General features: G+C 44.9%; 1 protein-coding gene across 1 annotated transcript in view; it reads right to left on the bottom strand.

Moving 5' to 3' along the window:
- LOC122813602 (acetylserotonin O-methyltransferase-like) overlaps positions 1 to 10,426 on the bottom strand; it is a 237,282-nt gene extending 226,856 nt beyond the window's left edge. The window contains exon 1 of the mRNA XM_044086017.1: positions 10,256 to 10,426. Coding sequence (XP_043941952.1) covers positions 10,256 to 10,376 — 121 coding nt within the window. The 5' untranslated portion in view covers positions 10,377 to 10,426. The remainder of the gene's footprint in view (positions 1 to 10,255) is intronic.
- Between the last annotated feature and the right edge of the window lie 6,967 nt (positions 10,427 to 17,393).

The raw sequence follows: 17,393 nt of genomic DNA, 5'->3' as shown, positions 1-17,393 counted from the left end.
TGTGTGTGTGTGTGTGTGTGTGTGTGTGTGTGTGTGTACGCACATGAATGTTGTGTTTGTGTGTATGTATGCATGTGAGAGTGTGCGTGTGTGAGTGCATGTATGTGTGTGTGTGAAGTATGGGTGTAGGTGTGACAATACTAACAAGTACAGTGATTTAAGAGTCCCAAGTCCCTTTCTCTCAACCAGAGACTTTAAATTTAATCATATTATGCAGGTGGAAGGTTTTATTTAGTGTGTATCCTTTTTTCTGGGTCTTATACCTTTCATATGAGGCACTGATACTGCAGAATATTGGGAGTGAGGCATTGTGAATGACATCAAATATGAAATTGTTTAAAAGGGCTATAAGTAAATGCCTCATAATTTAAATAATCTAATGTAAGAGTCCAAACTATAAGTAGAAACACTATTGGTAGTTACCCATCATACCAGAATAGTTAGCATGTTGCATTTCTTTTCTCGATATAACTTTACTTTATATGGACCATTGGAAAGATCTGGGGTTGCATTCAAAACAGGGCTTCTCTGCAGTTCTGCATTTCTGAAAATACAAATCATGCCAACATATACATATATATTTCTTTTGCACTATTTGTTTTCCAGTGCCTCCTGCTCCTGGATGCAACTGATATGCTTGTTTGTCACAGGGAGTAAGATCCAGTTCATTTGTTCTGCAGAGTCCTATGGTCAACTTATGCTTTGTTGAAGGGTGAGTCCATCAGCCTGTTCTTTCCTTCATAAGATAAGGATGAAGGTTAAAGGAGTAGATCCTTCATGTGAAAATCACAGCAGCTCCTTCCCATGCCTGGCCTAATTGTTCCACATGGCATCTAGTTATTATTGCTTAGTTGTTCCTTAAGAAATCACTTACATGCCTCTGCATGTATCTGAAAATGTTCTCCTAGCCTACATGTAAGACGAGCTACCACAGCTCAGTCACTGCTGTCAGCAGTCCCTACAAAGTCCTGTTGGGATCAGTCATGTTGAAACACAGTAGTGATAGTACCCAGTTTCAAACCACAAACAAAGTTACACCAAAACCAGTTTATTCGATAAAGCTTTCGGGTCTACACCCTTCATCAGTATAATTTTACAACAGAAATGAGACATTTAAGTAGGAGAACCAATTAAACAAATGCTTCAGCCCAACCCACTCACTCACTAACCTAAAATTATTTAAAAGGGCAACCCCATACACACAAGAGAATTTTTATATATACACATACAAAGAATTTAAATTCACTTTAAATATATCTTAAAATAGCTTAAAATATATACACATATATACATACAACACGTACATGCATGATTCATATTATTTAAATAAATTTAAACATATATTTATACCCAAGAGATAATAAAAATAAAAATAAAATAATGCCCTCTTACTATAGCTAATAGCTTCATAATTTTTCTCTTTGCTTCTTCACTAATAAGGGTTTTAAATTCACAGCATTATTCAAACCTGGACTCACGTCTGCTTGGAGCCTTTTTTTTATTTTTTTATTTTTATTTTTATTATCTCTTGGGTATAAATATATGTTTAAATTTATTTGAATAATGTGAATCATGCATGTACGTGTTGTATGTATATATGTGTATATATTTTTAATTTTAAGATATATTTAAAGTGAATTTAAATTTTGTATGTGTATATATAAAAATCTCTTGTGTGTATGGGTTGCCCTTTAAATAATTTTAGGTTAGGTGAGTGTAACTTTGTTTGTGGTTTGAAACTGGGATCAGTCATGTAGCAGGACTCTATCACACCAGGATGGCTAAAGGTGGTACTAGCTTTTCATGGCTACCCTCCCTTAATTCTTTCCTCCAGAGTTATAACACCATCAGTTTGCGCCTTTGGTAATGTCTCTGTTTGATGCCTTTGGTAATGCCCCTATTTGATGCCTTTGGTAATGCCCCTATTTGATGCCTTTGGTAATGCCCCTATTTGATGCCTCTCCAGACTGAAACTTAGTACAAAAAAAAAAAAAACACTCGGGTATTATAACAAAATATTGTATAGACGTCTTTGATAAACTGTGACAGAGTAGTATGCTCATTGCTCATTCCTACAGTTAAAAAAAGATCTTCTGGATAAGCACAGAGCTGTCTATATCTCGTTGTCAAACTATATCAAATACCTTTTATAACCCGCAGCAAGGAAAAACAAAATTGCTGAGTAAAAATGTCTGTTTTGTATACAATGTAAAAGCAAAATATTCTGCTCATGACTGAAACCAAATAAATAAATAAAATAAATATTTGTTATAGTTTAGTGCTGTCTACTCAAAAAAATCACCAGAGGCTTTTCTGGAACAATCACATACTACACAATAATTTATAAACTTCCTAAGAACATGTTACTTTCAGAATTACTCTCGTATGTATTAAAAGGATGAAATTAAACACATATTTAAATTATTAATAATTATAAAATGCATTTTTTATTTTAAAATGTCACAGCTACAAACTACTAAATGGGTCTTAACTTTAAAACAGATTTAATGCTTGTGTTTTTCTCAAGAACTAGGTGGTGACTCATCTCTAATTTCAGTTGCCACATTGACTGTTTCTTTTTGAATTCATAACCATCCCTTGAAGAATAATTTGTACAGTATCAAATATTTTAAATACAAACTTTTAAGAGACGTATATATGACAGAATATATTTATTCAAAACATTTTCATCATTCTTCACTCAAAAACCAAATAAATACTCACAGATGTGTAAAATCAAATCTAAAGTAGGAGATTCATTTGTCTGCAACCTGTGGGTTATGGATCCGATATCGGATCCGAACTGGCATGGTTTATCCAGCTATGGATCCGAGCTCCTAGTTCCTCCCCTCACCCATAATGCCCTGCTCTCCCTACATGACCTCAGATCTAGTTTGCCGTGCTGGTAACCAGTTGGATCGTCTTGAGCTCTTCAGCTAAGTGTTTCTAAAACTCAGTTTCAGATTACTTGATTTTTTCTTTTTGGTTAAAAAAAAAAAAAAAAAAAAAAAAAGTTTAGTTATGTCAGAAGCCCCAAAGGCAATTTTTTCGAAGTGCTCCGAGTGTGGCCATAAGCTTTCCCCTGCTGATGGCCACACTCGGTGCGTTCGATGCCTTGGGGTTGAACACCTCACTTCTGGATGTTCCATTTGTGCAGGGTTCAACCCCAGGGCATTGAAGGAGCGGAGGTCGAAGCTGGTCCTGGCGGGACTTCTGCCCCCGGACTCAGCTTCGGCCTCCGCTCCCGTGGTGTGTACTGTTGCTACAGTCCCCTCCTTGCCTGCTCCCCCTCCTCCACCTGGGACTCAACCTCCCACTGCTGGGTTGGAGGAGAGGGAGGCCAGAAAAAAGGACCGGAGAGAGAAGCACCACAAGCGGCGGGCCGAGACCTCCGTTTCGGCCCCGCCAGCTAAGCAGGCTTCTCCTCCGGCCTCCTTGGCTGCTGGCTCTCACCCCCCTCAGCTCCGGTCCCCATGCTTTTCACCAGGGCCTGAGGAGGAGGAGACCCGATCTCCATCGAGGCTATCGAGGTGGCACTCAAGGCCTACCTCGGTAGCCTCTTCGAGGTCGACATAGAGCCTTTCCGACGCCGATCTGGACCGGATGATGAGAAGGTTCATCCAGGCCCAGATGGGAGTGCTCCTGCCCCCCCCCCCCCTCTGGGGGGGAGCACAACCCCATTTTTCAAGCCCATAGCTCCTTCTCCGACCCGCTACCCGGGTTCGGAGCGTTCGGAGCCGGGCAGCTTCGGAGCCGGGGGTGGGTCGGCGCCGATAGTACTAGGTACTTCGGATCCGACCCTGCCCTCGAGTATTTCAGATCCGCCCTCTCGGAGCCTGGCTCCGAGCTTCGGATCCAGGGGACTCAGTGTGCCTTCGGCGCCGTCTGTGTCGGCACGCACTGGTCCCTCGGATCCGAGTGTCACTGTGCCGGTTCTGATCCACTCTTCGGATCTGAGGGGGAGCCGACTTTCAGATCCTTTGGTCGAGGCTGGCTCCCCTTCGGCTTTTGATGTAGTGGAGAGGGCTCTGTTGAGGGCTTCCGGACCCCCGGCACTTGCTTTGGCTCCGTCCCGCACTCCATCTGCACTGGGTCAGGCTTCCGCCATCCGGCCACTGGGACAGCCCGCTTCAATGCCCCAAGCTGTTCCATTGGAACAAGAAACTGCTTGCGAGGGCTCCTCGGGCAGCCCCCCCGAGGAAGCACCTCGCAAGCACACGTGTAAAAGGAGGCACATAGACTCCCCCGAGTCTTTAACTGAAGACACGGATTTGGAAGAAGGGGAAGGCTCCCCAAGATCACCCCCCCGAGGATGTCTCCTTTGGAGACATCATGGAAATGCTTCGCATAAGGGGTGGGTGGTCTGCCCCTAAGTCTTCCTTGGACGAGTCCGTGTTCTTGGAGGCATTCGAAGCGGGCCCGTCTACCTCTTGGGTGTCCCCTCCTGCTGACCCCCTGGTGGACCTTATTACCACCAGAGCGTGGAAGGAACCGGACATCGTGGAGCCAATCCCCAAAAGGCCAGACAGAATCCTTAGCCCCCCTGCAGACCGTGCCCACTGGAGTAAGGGACCTCCGGTAGATGCCATGTTGACGGCAGCAGCCACCAAGAGGGAACTTGCCAAGGAGAGTCCCTCAGTCCATCCTCCGAGCAAGGAGTCTTGGATGATGGACCACTTGGGGAAGTGAATGTTTAGTTCAGCGACCTTCTCGGTGAGGGCGCTCAACTATCTGGCACATGTTATCAGGATGCAGCGCGATCTTATTAAAGAATACGCTGCATCCCCCCCAGAGTCCATGTCGAAGGAGGACAAACTTTTGCACTCCACCTGTATGGCCACTCTTCGGTCCGTGACGAATACCTCTATGCGGTTGCTGTCCCATGCTACTGAGGGAGCTGCTAGAGCTGCAGGAGTAGGCCTAGTCACTAGACGCCAGGCCTGGCTCTGCCATTGTGATTTCACGGAGCCCTTCAAGGCGTCTTTCGTGAACGCCCCCTTCGATGGTTCTTCCCTTTTTGGCAAAACGGTTCGCGACACCTTGACCCAGAGCGAGAAGGACGGGAAGACGCTGTCTGCCGTCGGAATCCGCTTCTCTGTGCCCCAGAGGTCCTACTCTAGGAACCAAAAGGGCCAGAAGAAGATGTGGTTCCGGAAGTCGCAGCAATCCCAACCCGCTCCAGACAACCAGTCCTTCCGTGGCAGAGGAGGACAGGGAGGACGCCGCCCCAGGGGCAGAGGGGCTCCCAAGAATTTTGGGTCCAGAGAACCTTTCTCTGAACGGCCCGTGCAGCAGCCCTGAGGGGTTGCCCAACTGCTCCACTCTGGAGGCAGTCGGGTGACGTTTTTCGGAGCACCTAGTGGCATGGGAGTCCATAACATCAGACTGCTGGGTCCTCCGCATTATATCCAGAGGATACAAGATCCCCTTTCATCACGTCCCAAAGCTAAAATCCCTCCCCGACATTCCACCTGGTCAGTGGGAGGCCGCTTCAGCAGAAATTGGCCATCTGCTGAGGAAAAGAGCCATCCAGCCCGTCCCCTCAGACCAGATCGGATCAGGGTTCTACTCCAGGTTCTTTTTAGTACCAAAAAAGACGGGGGACCAAAGACCAATTTTAGACCTGTCCCTATTAAACCTGGCAGTTCCCATGGAGAAGTTCCGGATGGTCACTTTGCAATCCATCCTCCCCCTCCTGGGAGAGAATCACTGGATGTGCTCTATAGACCTCAAGGATGCATACTACCACATACTGATGGACAGACGTTCCAGGAGGTTTCTCCGCTTCCGGCTGGGAGCCAGTCACTACCAGTTCAGGGTCCTTCCCTTTGGTCTCACCACAGCCCCCAGGGTGTTCACCAAAGTATTAGCAGTGGTTGTGGCCCACCTGAGGCTTCAGGGGATGCAGGTCTTTCCATACCTGGACGACTGGCTTCTCACCGCCCCAACAAGGCATCTACTATCCTTGGCGCAAGACTCCTTTCTTCATCTAGCTCCCTGCCTGGGCATCACGATAAACGTAGCAAAATCCAACCTGGCCACTACTCAGTTGATAGAATTTATAGGTGCCAGGTTAGACACGAGGGAGCTAAGAGCCCTTCTCACAGCCGACAGAGTTCGGAATCTGCGACTCCAGGTGCAGGCCATCCTCCACTCCAGCTCAGTTTCGGCGGAATTGGTCCTGTGGGCTCTAGGGTCCATGGCGGCAGCGATATCTCTTCTTCCACTCACCAGGTTCAACATGCGGGTCCTTCAGTGGACACTTCAAGTTCAGTGGTCTTACCTTGCTCTACCTCTGCATCATCCCATTGCGATCAGCAAGGCTTGCAAGCGGTCTCTCTTGTGGTGGCTCCATTCTCAGGATCTCGACGGAGGCCGCCCCTTTTGTGCTTCTCCCCCTCTCACCACGGTGACCATGGATGCCTCCTGCCTCGGGTGGGGGGGGGGCATTTTGCAGGCCGGACGGTCCAAGGCACGTGGAACGACTCAGAGACCTCCCTGCATATCAATGTTCTAGAGATGAGAGCAGTGCTCTTGGCGTTGTGAGCACTTCAGGCCTTTCTTCCCCTGGGAACAATTGCGATTCAGTCAGACAACATGTCGGTGGTCTGGTACATCAACAAACAGGGGGGAACCAGGTCTTATCCCTTATGTCGAGAAGCCATGAGAGTGTGGGAATGGGCGATCTCCACCAACCGCTTTCTCATCGCAATGCATATTTCGGGTCAGTCCAACATCCTTGCGGACAAGCTCAGTCGCACCATTCTCTCCCCATACGAGTGGTCTCTCAATGCTCAAGTAGCGAAACGTATCTTCGCACAGTGGGGAACTCCTTGTTGCGATCTCTTTGCGTCTCCCTTAAACACCAAGTGCGACAGTTTTTTCGCTCTAATCCCTCCTCCAAGGGATTCCCTGAGAGATGCTCTGGTGCATGCTTGGCCTCCCGGTCTTCTTTACGCTTACCCCCCTTTACCTCTGATGCTCCAGGTTCTTCAGAAAGCCTCTCGGTTGGGGTGCAGAATGATCCTCATTGCCCCATTCTGGCCTCGACAGATCTGGTTCCCTTACCTAAGGTCTCATTTGGTGAATCCACCTTGGATTCTAGATCCCATTCTGGATCTGATATCACACCCATCGAACCTACCAACTCTGAATCTGGACAACCTGAAGCTAACTGCTTGGCTGCTCCAGTTCCACTTCTAATTAGGACTCCCGGTATCTTGTCCCCCATTAGGGCCATCCTGGTAGCGGCTCATAAACCATCTACCAGAAAAGTTTACTGCAGTAAATGGAAACGATTCTCCATTTGGGTGGAGCGGCAGGGTCTAGATCCCTTCACGGTTTCCCTTCCTCTGGTGCTAGACTTCCTTACCACTCTTTTTAATGATGGTGCCAGTAGTTCCACGGTCAAAGTGCAGCTTGCGGCCATTTCTCACTATCATGTTGGTCATGACTCTGGACCGCTTATGTCCGCCAAATTATGTAAAATCTTCCTAAAAGGCACCTTTCTCCTTAGACCCCCTGTCAAGAAAGCGGTTCCACCATGGGATCTTTCCTTGGTTCTTCAGGCCTTGACCGCTCCCCCCTTCGAGCCTGCGGCCACAGTAGATCTTAAATTCTTATCCCTCAAGACTGCTTTTTTAGTAGCCATTACTTCGGCCAAAAGAGTTTCGGAACTTCAAGCCTTATCCATGAAGCCGCCTTACTTGGTCTTCCATCCGGACCGCGTATACCTCAGGACCAATCCCTCCTTTCTTCCTAAGGTAGCTTTGGAAGCAAACATTAATCAGTCCATCAACCTCCCTGTTTTCTTTCCTAAATATCAGAACAAGGGTGAATACAAGCTGTATTCCTTGGATGTTCACAGGCAGCTTCATTTTTATCTTAACAGGACAGCTGGTCATAGGCAATCCGACCAATTGTTCATTTCCTTTGCCAAATTCAATCTGGGTAAGCCAATTTCCAAAGTCTCCTTGTCACGCTGGATTTTGCAGTGTATTCTTTTAGCTTACCAAGCTTCTGTGAGGCCCGCACCAGAGGGAGTCCATGCCCATTCGACCCGGTCAGTTTCTACCACAGCGGCCTTTAAAGCTAGGATTCCTCTGGATGACATTTGTTCAGCAGCCACTTGGGCGTCATCTCATACCTTTATTTCTCATTACAAGCTGGATATCACATCTAGAGGTAGAGCATCCTTTGGCTCCGTGGTGCTCCGGAATATCCTTCCATGACGACTGCCCAAGATTCAGGTAGCTGGGGACTCTTTCCCACAGGTTGCAGACAAATGAATCTCCTACTTCAGATTTAGAAGTTATGTACTTACCATAACATTCCATCTGAGTAGGTGGATTCATTTGTCTGCAACCATCCCGCCCTCCTATCCCCCTGGCCTTGTCAGTTTCCTGCATAGAATGTGTTACCCATTTCTAGGGTATTTTGATACAGGGCAAGCTCGATCTGAGGTCATGTAGGGAGAGCAGGGCATTATGGGTGAGGGGAGGAGCTAGGAGCTCGGATCCATAGCTGGATAAACCATGCCGGTTCGGATCCGATATCGGATCCATAACCCACAGGTTGCAGACAAATGAATCCACCTACTCAGATGGAACGTTATGGTAAGTACATAACTTCTAATTTCTTGAAGTTTCCTACATAAAAATAGCAACATATTAAGCATATTGCCACACAGTTAAAACTGTAGCTAGGATTTAAAGCATTTCTCACCACGGTGCTAATTGTGCAGTGTGGGTTAGTTAATTATTGTGACAGTGAGAATTTCTGATTTAAAGACTGCACAGAGAAAGATGTCATTAATTACCCTTGTAATGTTTCTGACTTAAGCACTGCACTGTCAGACCTGATCATGCTGCTTTTATGCCTGGCAACCCATGCTGAGCATTAAGAAAGGTGCCCCTATATATATACACACACACACCCACACACACCCAAACACCTAGATGCACCCACACATTCACACACACCCACACACACCCACACAATATGGGCATCCACACGGAATTCGCTACCTTTCATACTTTAACCATTTAATCATGTGCGTGCACAGACACATGCTTGCGCAAACGCACACACACACACACACACGCACACACACACATACCATACACACACACACACACACACACACACACACACACACACACACACACACACACACACACACACCGATCTTTACATCATCACCCATCGATACCGCAACCAGGCCTTGCTAATGATGTATTTCTCAACGCGGCTTTATTACATGACTGGATCAGTATTTTTCTCTGTTGCATTATTTGCTCAACCCATGATGGACAGTTATTTCAGATAGAGGTTTGAATTCTGACACATACTTTTATTCTTTAAACAAATAATCACTGTACTACATGCATTTGTACTTTTCTTGTCTGTAAAACCTAGATTGGGTCTAAAAATGCTCCATGTAGGTCAAGGCTCTACAACTGTCAGCAAATGAAATAAATAAGTGAAACAAATTAATAAATAAATGTCTCATGGAGAAGTGGTACATGAAAAAATACTGTCCTCTTTCATAAGTTATTTAGAAGATATGCAGAATCGGATGCATTAATTTAGAATGGTAATAATACATTTCAGGAATTACCAAATGAAACAACATTGGCACTGTCTTTAGGTACATAATCCCAAGAGAAGCATTCTGTTCTTAGTTTGGGCAGTCAGTTTCTTTATTACACACACTATCATACCATATTTACTGCACATCAGCAACTCAAACGGCATCAGAAATACTCAGTCTAGGGATCCAAATCTGTTATGCAACCTCAGCAGAACAGTGTGGAGGGATAGGTACATCTCATAGAGGATACCGCTGCTGTTTAATAGACTCTCCATCTACATAAAACAATGTTCATCCTTGTCCATTTTCAAGCATAATTTAACTCTATGGATGGGAATAGAATATTTACCCCAGGACTATCCCTGTACTAGTAATGGACAGATGCACCTCCTAAATGCTTTATCCCATGAATGGGTCCCACCAATTATCTACAGTATAGCCCCAGTTATTCTCGTTTGGCGTAATGTATAACTGACCACTGGATGGGTAAGGGCAATCTATAACAAAATAGGACAGGTTAGTTCAAGCACAAAAAAGAGAAATTGGTTTGGCTTAAAATGGCCTGCTAGGGCGGCTATCCTATTAGTTACCGATGAACCTATATATAACACATCTCAGCAAGACACAGGCAGCATTACATGATAAACTGATGCGATTATTTACCTGTGCCTTCTTTTTTCTCAGACATTAGTAATCGCATCGATTCGCACACATTGAGCAGTATCTGCATCCCACGTAGACTGGTGCTCAGCCTTTGTGAAATGTTATTTTCTGACAGTGGCATATTCTCTTCTTGAAGTAGATCAAACACTCCCAGATCACATGCCGTGAATAAAGCCTGCAATTAAAAGTGATTTTTATTGTCTTCCTTACAAATGTCACATTTTATCCAGTCTTAATTAGGAAACTGGAGCTTAAATTTATTTATAGATGATTAACATAGGTAAGTACTAGGCTAGCTGCCCTTGGGGGACATTTGAAGTCTTGCCAATTTCACTCAAAGGTGAAAATCAAACCCTGTACCTTGTGTCTGGGACATAAACAACTTAACCATTATGCAAACTCCCATTTCCAAAGATTAGAGCATTAGTAATGTTTTCTCATGTCCTCTACTACTATAGGCCAGACAATGCAACATCATTTAACTTGCTGTCTGTTTCCTGTGAATGCATTATTGTTTACCTGCCATGTCTCCCTTATTGTCAAAAAACACATTACATTGCAATTTCTTGGTCAATGTATACTTTCTCTGCTTCCCACATTGACCCTGGACACAGGTTATTGCTGTCTTTTCCTCTGTCTGATTATTAACTCCTCTGTTACACTGACACAGGATAGATGACAAAACACTGCCTGTCCAGATGTTTACCTACCCGGTGTTCCTTCTGGCCCATGATGATACAGGAGGATGAAGTGTCTATCTCACATCATCTTGGAAAAAATGATGCTATATGGTTTCTGTTAGTCTTAACTAATGGTGACTCACACACCATCCTCGGCACATTGCCCTGCACTGTCTCTTACCATGTTCAATTACAGTGTTCCTTTACACTGACCTAAGATATGTTTACTTGTTTTCCTCATACTGATGCATGACACAACATTGTACTTTCTCAGTGTTTACTTACAGTGCCCCTGCACTACACCATGACACATGATACTGCATTTTCTTAATGTTTACTTTCAGTGCACCTGTGCTACATCATGACATGACACTGCACTTTCTCAGTGTTTATTTATTGTCCCTGCGCAGCACCATGACACATGATACTGCATTCTCAATGTTTACTTGCAGTATCTCTGTACTACATCATGACATTGTGTTTTCTCAATGTTTAGTTACAGTGGCCCTGTGCTACACCATGACATGACATTGCACTTTCTCAATGTTTACTTAAAGTGTCCCTGAGCTGTACCATGACACATGGCACTGCACTTTCTCAATGTTTATTTACAATGTCCCTGAGCTGCACCATGACACAACACTGCATTTTCTCAGTTTACTTACAGTGTCCCCACACTACACCATGACATGACATTGCACTCTCAATGCTTTCTTTGTCCCTGAGCTGTACCAAGACATATGACACTGCACTTTCTCAATGTTTACTTACAGTGTCCCTGAGCTGTATCATTACACATGACACTGCACTCACTGTCCTTGAGCTGCACCTTGACACATGACATTGCATTTTCTGAAAGTTTACTTACACTGTCCCCAGAGTACACCATGACATGACATTGTACTTTCTCAATGTTTACTTACAGTGTCCCAGTGTGCACCATGACACATGATGCTGCATTGGCTCAATGTTTACTTGCAGTGTCTCTGCACTACAGCATGACACATGCCATTGTGTTTTCTCAATATTTACAGTTTCCCTGCACTAAACCATGACATATGCCACTGCATTTCCTGAATGTTTACTTACAGTGTCCCTGCGATACACCATGATACGGCACTGCACTTTCTCAGTGTTTACTTACAGGATCCCTGCACTACACCATGACATATGGCACTGCATTTCCTGAATGTTTACTTACAGTGTCCCTGCGCTACATCATGACACGTGACACTGCACTTTCTCAGTATTTACTTACTGGGTCCCTGCACTACACCATGACATATGCCACATTTTCTCTCCCAGTGTTTGTTTGGGGAGGGAGAGCTGTGAAGTGCACTAAGAAGCATTTAAGGCACTTAATGTAATACTGCTGTGAGGCTAATCATGTAAAGAGGTGCTGAGCAAGAATGTTATGTGCAATACAGGAGCTTGTGCTGGTTATGGTATCCCTGGAGAAATGCTGACAGTCTCAACATATTGTGCCATCCCTTGACCTAGATGTGAAACTGCTGCAACTCACCCTCCTGGCCAACAATGTACTGAAAGACACCATGCATATTTAAGGGGAAAACAGCTGGCATGAAGAAAATATGGAGCTGATTCTACTAAAAATTCTGAATAGGGATGAGACAATAAATCCACAAGCTATTCCATTTTAAAACATGCCAGTTGCAGGCTTTACAACCCAAGCTGGATGATATGAAGAACAGGCAGTGGAAATACAATATCTACATTACAGGCCTGTTAGAAAATTTTGGAGGATCATATTTAATCAATTGTCTGCAGCTGCTTTCACCACAGATTTTGAGGGGGGTTCTGGGGGTGCAATTCACAGCTGACCATACTGAGGTAATTTGTCATTTGTTCAACCCAAAGGATAAGAAGCTTTGACCGATCATATTTAAGCTCCTGGATTACAAGAAAAATAACATTGCTAAAGATGGCGAAGGAAGGCCCTCCATTTTCACTTGCTTGTGAAACCATAACCTTGTTTCAGGGCATTGTCTATTCCACCCTAAAAAGAAAGTGTTTCTTCTCAGTGATGTACAAATTGTACTTTACTGGTAACATAAATATCCTTTTTAGATAGCCTAATAATTTACTGTGTAAATGTGTAACTCAGGCAATCCACAACAACTTTCTCCAGCCAAAAAACTAACCAATCAATAACAGTCTCTTACATCTCTTTATTATAGGTTCATAGGTTCATAGGTAGGTAACTAGGCTATCTGCCCAAGGGCATTTATAAGCCTAGCCAGAATGTGTTGGCTTTCACCTCCCTTTTAGACTAGATTCCTGAGCCTCTGTCCAGCAGGGCCATAGAAGTGATCCCAGGAGCAAATTTACGATTTCCCATCCACTCATCAAGATTTCTCTTGAAGAGTGTCAGTGAGGGGCTCTGCCTAACATGGACTGGGATTCTATTCCAGATCATGGGAAGCCTTTGGGATATGAATATATCCCTCCAGCATGTCCTATTTATTGTTGTGCTAAGGTTTAAATCCCTGGAGCTCATAGCTCTAATGGATCTGGTTTTCTTGAGGTGGAGCATGTCCAACAATTCCGGGTTAGACATAGCCTTGTACGTCAGGCAGAGTTCACCTCTGAGTAGGCAGTAAGCAACTGAGTAGAGCTGGAGTTTCTTTAGTTGAGCTGCATAGGGCATCTGTTTGAGTCCCACAATCCTCCTGGTGAGGTATTTTTGAGGTCTCTCCAGCTGTTGCAGGTGTCAGGTAAGGTACATCCCAAATGGGGCATTGTACTCAATTATGGGCTTGATGAGCGATGAGTAGAGGGGCACAATGACCGCTCTTGATCTAGATGTGAACGCTTTCTTGATTAGGTGGGCTATATAGAAGGTTTTTCTAACCACTTTGGCAATGTGATTGTCAAAGGAGAGGTTACCATTTACTTGAGTCCCCAGATCCTTAATTACTTCTTCTGCAGTTAGTGGATTACCTCATATATGGTAGTTTGCGGGCACTTTGTTTTTCCCAAAAGGTATGACTATGCATTTTTTTGCATTTAGCTTGAGGTCATGGTTCTGACACCAGGTATCCATCTCCGTAAGGCCCTTCTGGAGGATGCTTGTGTCAGCCGGAGAGTGGATTATGGCTCCCAGTTTGCAATCATCTCTGAACTTGATCAGCCACAGTCCTCCCGTGTTTGCCTGTACCTCAGAGAGTATATACCAAACAAGAGGGGTCCCAGGACTGACCCTGTGAGACGCCACTTGTAACTGTTTTAGAGTCAGACATGGCACCTGTGACTCTGACCATGTGAGTTTTATTGCTGAGCCAGTTTGCAACCCATCTTGTGACATATGGGTTGATATTTAAGTTGGTAAGCTTATTTATGATGCCAGAGTGGGGTATTGTGTCGAAGGCCTTTACGAGGTCTAGGTAGGCTGTGTGGACTACCTTTCCCTCATCTAAGGCTTTGGTAACAGTTTCGAAGAAGTCAACTAAGTTTAAGAGGCAAGATCTACCCTTAACTAAGCCAAATTGGGTGGGGTCTAGTGTTTGGAGGTTCCCAGTGTCTTTGTTTATGAGATCCATGATGATGCGCTCCATAGCCTTGCAGACCAGGCTTAAAGGGTTATAGTTCCTGGGATCCGTTGTGGTGCCACCTTTTTGGAGCGGGATCACTGTTGCTGTATGCCATTCTTTGGGTACATAACCTGTGGTAAGGCTGAGTTGGAACAGTGAATTTATGTGAGGGTTTAGTTCATTTTGGAGCTCATGTAAGATGCAGCCCGGAATACCATCCGGTCCCATTGATGCTTTGTTTTTTACTTTGGAGAGGGCTGCTTTCACCTGTGTGTCTGTGATGTCTGGGGGACTGCATTCTTCTGGGATAGACACAGGCCCTTTTGGGGGGGAAGGGGGGTAAAGTTTGCACTGAACCTGTCTGCCAGGATGTTGGCAATGTCAGTGGGTTCAGTGTATTTTGTGCCATTTTGCACCAGCTCAGAGCAGATCTGAGAGCTGCCACCCAGATTCTTGACATAGCTAAAGAATGCCTTGTGATTATCTTTAGAGTCTTTGGTGATTTTTCTTTCGAAGCTGGCCTTTGATGATTTTATGAGAGATCGAAGTTTCTTGCTAGTACTGATCAAGGATGCCTTCCCTTTTTGGGATTTTGCCTTGTCATGTAATAGTTTCCTCCTTCTGTTGTATAGCTTATTTATGGCTGAAGTCCAGCAGACTGGTCTCCTGTTTTTGGAGGAGTGAGTCTTGGTTTTACGTGGGATGGCATGATCCATGCATTCTTGTAGGTGCTCACAGAGTGCATTTGTAAAGGATTCTGCAGTTTGGGGAGCATTTTCCATTAGCCCTGGGGCTTTGAAACTTCCCACCTTGGTCTTGAGAAGTGTGAAGTTTGCTTTTGAGAAATTTTTCACCGTGGTTTCCTTGGCTGGGGGTGGGGTCGGGATGTGGATGTCCATTGTGCTAAGTTTATGGTCTGATCTTACCAATGAGGGATTTACCTCTGGTGTGGTGATGACCAAGTCCAATATGTTGTTCCCTCTTGTGGGAGTGGTGACTAGTTTTTCCATGGCATTTGAGTTTATAAACTCCAGGAACCACTGGGCAAATGAGTTGGGACTTGAGTATTTTTCCCAGTCAATGTTTGGGTAGTTGAAGTCCCCCAGTATCATGGTGTTTGGTGAGACCTTCATATTCTCCAATGTTCTCAGGAATGCCGAGTGGGGGTCCTGAGACAAGGTGGGTGATCTGTAGCAGGCTATGAACTGAAAAGCAGTTTTACCTACTGTTAGTTGCACATGGATGGTCTCCGCTGCCTCGTGCAGTGCCACTAACCTGGAGGTGTGGGTATCCTTGATGAAGATGGATACACCCCTGCCTTTAGTATTTCGGTCTGAGGTCTGGGGCTGAAAAAAATGGTACGAGTTGAATCCTGGTAGTGCTGGGGTGCTCTCTGGGGCCTTAAGCCAGGTTTCTGTTACTGCACAGATATCGATTTTCTCCATACTGAGGAGTTCCTCGAGTGCGTGCATCCTGAGGTTTAGGCTTCTGGCATTGAGTAGCATTACCCTTAGTTTTTTGTTTCTGGTATTGTCTATGGAGGTGGGTTTGTCTTTTGAGCCTTGCCTAAAAAAGGCACTGTGGGGGTGGCAAAGCCTTAGCCAGTATTCGAAAGCCTAAGGGTGACAGGTGCAAGCCAGCCCTGGTGAAGCAATGTGGTTTGTCGAACATGTCATCCCAGGCTGACAGACACTGGATCCCCTTTGAATGACACCAATAGCGTAGCCAATTGTTAAAATTGATCATTTTATCTTTATACTGTGGCATAATTCTTGGTGAGGGCAATATGCTACTTGGGGTCAGGGTCATACCGGCCTGGGATACATGATCAGAGAGCTCCTCTATGTCTCTTTTCATGTAGTCCAGGGAGGTACATCTCAGGTCATTCACACCAACATGGATAATGACAGAGTCATATTTGTACCTGCTGTGGAGTGACCTGAGTGCCTGTGTTATGTGGCGGATCCTGGCACCTGACAGGCAGCTTACAGTGACCTTCTCCTTGTTCAGTCTGGTGAGTGGGACGTCAGTGTGCCTGACAATAGAGTCTACAATTACTAGTATATTAGGTGTGTTATTTATCCTTAGGGGCCGCGACTGTGTGGCACACTGACTTCGTGAAGTATGTGATATGTGAAAGTTGTTGTGGGGTAGCAGTTGCTTGGATATCTGCTTTGGAGGTCTCTGTTGCTTTGGCAGATTTTTATTTAGAACCTCCAAGTATGTTTTTGTGAGTTTATGTGTCTTGTTTGCTGGTGCATTTGGTCTATGTGAGACTGGTTGTGTGGTGCGAGTGGTTTCCTTCTCCTCCTGACTGACTGTGCGAGTCTTTGGTTGAGAGAGCTCAGCCTCCAGTTTGGCTGTATAGTTGCATCTCTCACAAATATTTGAGTTTGTTGGAAGAAGGAGAGGGTTGTCTGTGTACATAAGGCAATTGTAACATTGCCTCAAGATTCCCAGATTCACCAGCTGGACTGGAGAGTATACCTGAAACTGCACTTTGAACATGCCTGGATAGTTTAAAGAACTAGTTTACTGATTGTCCGGAATGGACGAATAGGGAACCTTGTACTTCAGGATAGTATAAGGGGGTGTAGTGCTAAAGTTTGTTGGTGCTTACTGAGAAATTTGAGCACGTGCTGGGCTGTAGAATGAAGGTTGAGTGCTTGCTTTTATTCCAACTGACATTACTAGAACTCTACTCTTCACCATCTAAAGTGGTGCCCTATAAAACACTCCACACCCTAAAATCCCAACTCCCCACTATGATACATTGTTTCACTCTAACCTTACTCATACTCATGTAAACCCCTCCATCCATCCAGTTCAGTACACCCCCCTCACTTATATAAAAATCAATACACAAACCCCATTAAATGTAAAATGCATAATTCCAAAAAAGTTCAA

Source organism: Protopterus annectens, chromosome 1.part1 (genome assembly GCF_019279795.1).
Source record: "Protopterus annectens isolate FY-2018-M chromosome 1.part1, PAN1.0, whole genome shotgun sequence".
In the NCBI taxonomy this organism is placed as follows: Eukaryota; Metazoa; Chordata; order Ceratodontiformes; family Protopteridae; genus Protopterus; species Protopterus annectens.
This window is presented reverse-complemented; position numbering and strand designations above follow the sequence as displayed.